The sequence below is a fragment of the Pterocles gutturalis genome, unplaced genomic scaffold (assembly GCF_000699245.1).
Source record: "Pterocles gutturalis isolate BGI_N339 unplaced genomic scaffold, ASM69924v1 scaffold26487, whole genome shotgun sequence".
Taxonomy (NCBI): Eukaryota; Metazoa; Chordata; class Aves; order Pterocliformes; family Pteroclidae; genus Pterocles; species Pterocles gutturalis.
In genome coordinates, this window is record NW_010116224.1 from 54,980 (window position 1) to 60,488 (window position 5,509).

The window sequence follows — 5,509 nt, forward strand, 5'->3', positions numbered from 1 at the left end:
GATAGCTTTGGCCATTTCTGTTTCCATTGTTTGGGTTTTCTTCCCAGGCAACAGCAAAGTGCCAAGCAGCTCACATATGGATTCCATCCCAAAATAACAGCCGTCTGCTCTGTGAAACTATTAAAGCTAGGGATCATGGGACATTTTCAATGTAATTTCTTTATTATTAATTTGGCAAGTGTTCTGCTTCCTCGTAAGCTCACCCATTCCGCCACCTTAACACTCCCTCTCCCTCCTCTCCCCAATGTCCAAAGCACTAAAGCCAAATAAATAGAGAGCCACATGCTGCCCTCCGCTACGCACATGCCACCGCACGAGTCCAAGGAGGCTGCACAAAGACATATGAGGACAGATCACAGCCAGCAGTGCCTACAGCGCTACTGCATTAACAGTTACATGAAAATACCATACACTGCCTATCTGAACATGTCGGAGGAAAAGAGCACTTTCAGACTGATGAAAGATTTTTTTTACTCATTTGCCACCTCAATGAACGGATCATTCTAAAGAGACTTTATGTACAGCTACCCAAACAGATAATCAGTTTCAAGCCTCATAGCCTAGTTTATACAACATTTCCACCTGTTTGCAAACACTGATGATCCAGTACCAATGAAGTGAAGAAACAAGATTAGCAGTGAATAGCCCAGAGTTTATAAATTTGAACATACTGAAATACATCTTTAACCCTAGAAATCAAAACAACCAATTGGTAATCCTTTTGCATTATCATTATTAAAGTATATAGCATTTTTCTTACCAAGATCTCAGCATATATTAACAGCTTAAATTACTAAACTCATGTTACCACCATAAGATGCTTTGAAGGCAAATTGAAGCACAGACATATGAAGCAATTTATTCAATACTCTATAAGCGGTCAGAAAGAGAATTAAGGTTAGGAATCATGATGCCACATCCCCTGCCCCAGTCAGTAAACAGCAGAGCATGAAAACAAAACTAAAACAACAACAGAAACCCCATGTTCAGGACAAGAAGTCTCAAATTACTCTGACGCAAAACGGTAAAAGCATCTCAAAGTCTGTATCAAAAATGCCATCTCAGCCTTACTGTCCTGTTAAGCCAAAACCACAGAATAAAAGAAAATGCAAATACCTGTTTCCTGGATCTTGGTAACTGTCAGTAACAAGAGTGGATGGAACACCAACTTTTTCCATTATTTGCTTTAACTAGATGTGGTTGCTATTTAAACCCTAAAGAGATATGTGAGATAATCCAGAGGGTGCCTAGAAGTGCTCACTCCAGGTTAAAAAATAGACACTAGGGCAATTTGGTGGCTCAGAGTCAACCTAGTTCTTGCCTAATTACAATCACGTTAAATGACCGTACTCCTCCAGAACAAATGACCTAGTGATTATCCTTTACCCGGAAAAGTCAACAAGCAGTGCATGAGGGAGGCGGCTTCACAACCCCACACACTAAGGAAAAGCCACCCAACAGCTACACATCCCTTTTATTTCCGAATTAAAACATATGTTGCCAATAGCACAGTATCGCAGTATCCTCTTACCAGTGACCTCTGCTAGAGAATGAATAACATCTAGCTTGTATATTAATTCATCTTTAGACCTCACCTCCAACAGGTGCCAACAATGCTGTATAATGAGGTTTGTGGCTGACAGTAACACCAGCTAACCCAAAGGCTTAGTTAAAATCATCAGAAATACCCTGAAGATAAAACCCCACCACTTCTCCTTCCCTACAGGTATTTCTGATTCTTGATGTTGCTTTTATGGCCCTTGCACTCACAGCATAGCATATGTGTTCATGTTCACAAGCTTTGCTTACTTCATCAGTAACCTCAATACGCTAATTTCTTAAGCAGATCTGATCAAACTGAACAAACTGATCCAAACACCAAGCAAAACTTTTGGGAGGAAAACAGCTACGGGAGGAAAATAGCTATAAATATTTGATTTTTGAACATTCTTGCCTATGGTATTCAGACATGATTATGATATAGTCATCATACTCTGAGTCAGTATGCATTACACCAGTTAAACCAGTCTCAACTGGGATTTCTGCCAACGATGTTATATGTTGAACATCCATCCATCAAGTATGATACAATAAGAAGTGCAACACCTGAAAAAACACATTCCTAGTATGAACAAACACAATAAAATATGACTACTAGAGTGGAATCTTCAGAGCTATTTTTTTAAAAGTTTTTTGAAAGTTTCATGCCCACAAAAACATTATTTTTATTTTTTAAGGTAAATTATTTTGCTTGGATTGGAAACTTTTCCCCTTATTTTATGCTGCTTCAACATTTACAATTCAAGCATATCAAATCTGGCATAGTTCATGAGAACCAGAAAGTTAAATCAACTCGTCTAGGCATCTCCATTGATACTTAAGTAAGCATGAAGTAAACAAACAGTGGAACAAGTTTTTAGAATTTCACACTTCAGAAAACCAAGCATTACTAGCAGCATTTAGAAAATCCCAATGAATGACTTTGAGACCAACTGGGCTTCTGACATTGGTATCAAAAACAAGTCCCAGTTATGCTCATTTCTAAATGTGGCCAAGCTGCCAAGCTCCTCCAGCCTTACAGACCGGGCCCACAAAATCACCAGGACCAGCTTTAAAGTAAAAAAATGTAATAGTTTTAAAGTCAATGTTCTTTTTTATTATTTCTGTTTCCAAGTCACTTTAGATTCATGATTTCAAGCTTTGTTTCTTCAGCTGCTAGTGTAAGAAGAAAAAGAGACAGAAAAAAAGAGGCTGAAATAGAAAGAAAAAGAGAAAGAAAAAGGAAGGAAGAGAAATAAAATAATCTTGATAATGGATACCTTGTCTTTTATATCTCTCTTTTCCATAAAATTGACAGTGCTTAAGCAATATCTGACTCAGCGCTTACTTCGACCTCACTGAAACAAATTTACATCCTAGAACTGATGGCTGTGACCAGCACACAAATTTCTGCATGAGAACAACTATTAAAATACTAAAAAATATAATGTAAAACCATAAGGGGAAATAACTTCAGTCCTACTCTATCATGTTAAGTCAGGAGTTATCTTTTAAGGAACATCACATCTGTTAACACTAAGATCACAAAAAATACCAGAAATAGAAATCTGACAACACTGCCTCTGGAATTAGGTTGTTTCATATTCTTACAATACTGGATTATCAAAATAACTCCCATGAAACTGGTACACCAAAGCCATTAATAGCACAGATTTATACTACGATCTTGGCATCAGGTTCTCTCATTCTCTCCCGTTCCCTCCCTCTCTCTCATTCCCTCCCTCTCTCTTTTAAAAAGAGGACAGTAATTTCAAAACAAAAATGTGCCTCCCCTTAATGTATTTCCAATGTTGTGCTTTCCATGAAATCTGAAGTGCTAGCAACATTTCTGCTCAACATGTTTTTCTCTGAATAAGACATTTCCTGATTCTAAAAGGGGGTACTTAAAATTGTATCACAGGCTAATTTTGGACTACCAGATCCCAGCTCCTAGTGGGAAACCCTTCTTTATATGAGTGCACTCTCATCTTCCGTAAGGAAATTCTTTCTGAAAGTAAAGATTTCTTACATGAGTAAGGGTAAACGTGATGAGGACTTGAATGTGTAAGCAACTTAAGGACAAGTACTGCTTCCATTGCATCTTGTTCAACACTTGGCAGATGCTCAGCACCTAACCATAACAAATGTTACGGAAATATTTAGAAAAAAAAAAATGAAGAGGCCTTACTCTGACTTCATTTCTATCAGTCTAACTGAGGAGTAACACAACCAAAGTCATAGGTAAAATTACGGCGCAAAGGTAAACCTGTCAATGACTTCAACAAGGTGAAGATTTTTTTGCCAGGGAAAGGTATAAAAATCCCTCTTTTTACATGCTATGTATAGTTACATTCATTAGACGCTTCCATATCTGACAAACCAGCTGACACAGAGAGACACAAATAATGCCACCATTTAAGATGTGTGCCCAAATATATTCACTGGAAATTGGAAAGCTTCAGAAATGCATGATGGGATCCATTATTTAGCCTTAGACATCACAACTTGCACAACCTGGTCTATCATATGATGTTAAGGCACTTTTTCTCTAATTAGATTCCGTTTGGAGAATCAAAAGATAGCTAACACTTCCAAAACACTTCCTTAGAAACACCACCATATATGAATCACAAATGCAATGTGGCATTTAAGCATGAGGTTGGGAAACTTGACTTCTTTTTCTGTTTCTATATCAGATGTCTCCCCAACTCCTCCTGAATATACTCTGATCATCATACTGCATGACTTCTCAAATTAAACAAGGTAAACTTTGAAGATACACCTCCCACAAACAGAACACTGACAATTACTAGATGCTCTTGGTTTTAACCTCTTAATCATCCAGATATCTGATAAGGATACAGACTGCATCCATCTTCTATGCTCTATGCCTGGAACCATGTAAACTGTGGGCTAAATTCTTGGCTCCAATATGATCTCATTAAAACAATCTAGTGTCTGTACTTTGATTACCAAACTATAAAATGAGAGTAAGAATATTTCTTTTATTCTATACTCTATCTTGTTTATTTAGACTGTAATTGTTTTACAGCAAAGATGGTCTTGGGCACACCTACCGCAGAAAAGGAGGCTGAGATCTTGTCTAGTGCTTCTACATGCTCCCGTGGTGCACACAATTAACCATACTAGATACAATTCCCAAACACTTAATTTCTGCTCCCATTTGATTTCCTCCTTAGTCATATTTGTGCATTACAGTGTCTAAGGCTATGTGCCCCCAGTGTGCACTGCAATAATTACTATAACACAGCTGCCACTGAGTATTTCTTGATTTGAAAGCTTCTATACCAAAATCTAATCTTGGTTAATCTTTCAACTGCATACCCTCACTCACTCTAGTACATGTATCTCAACTCTACTGTTTGTAAATTCCTGCAGGCCAATACTGTGCTATCTTCCAAGTTCTCTTCCACTAATCTAGAAGGAAAGTAAGAATGACCTTTCTGTTTTACCAACAAGCAAAAACCAAGAAATGTGGGGTTTATGCTTAGTTTCGAGTGACTTACCGGTGATAGGCTTCCCGGCGGTACTTTTTCAGAGCATGCCCATCCATGTTTGCAGGGAGATCTGCTGCATTCTGGAGTCGGTCACTCCATGAGGTTGTCATTTTCAAATGCTTATTTATTTCTGAAAGAGGCAGAAGAGAAAAGCTTGCTTAAGTTCAATGTTTGTTTCACCAGAAAGTAGTCTGTTTCCTGGCACAAAGAGATGCAATGCCACGCAGGAAGTCTTGCAAACTACCCAGTGGAATGATCTGAGTTTGCAGGTCAAGCAAGATGCTTTCCTCTGAGATGTTTGATGAAACAGGAAAACAGAGAGCAGGAAAGGGTCTTCCATGTAGCTGAAACTGCAGAGACATTCCTATCCATTGTGGTGAAAATATATTTAGAAACACAGACCTTGTTTTCATTGCTGGAAAGGGGTATTTTTTGGCCCTAGAGTTACTAAT

At 38.1% G+C, this 5,509-nt stretch overlaps 1 protein-coding gene across 1 annotated transcript in view; it reads right to left on the reverse strand.

The window, feature by feature from the left end:
• NT5C2 (5'-nucleotidase, cytosolic II) overlaps positions 1-5,183 on the reverse strand; it is a 41,386-nt gene extending 36,203 nt beyond the window's left edge. Inside the window, exon 1 of the mRNA XM_010075455.1 lies at positions 5,067-5,183. Coding sequence (XP_010073757.1) covers positions 5,067-5,167 — 101 coding nt within the window. The 5' untranslated portion in view covers positions 5,168-5,183. The remainder of the gene's footprint in view (positions 1-5,066) is intronic.
• Positions 5,184-5,509: the final 326 nt, after the last annotated feature.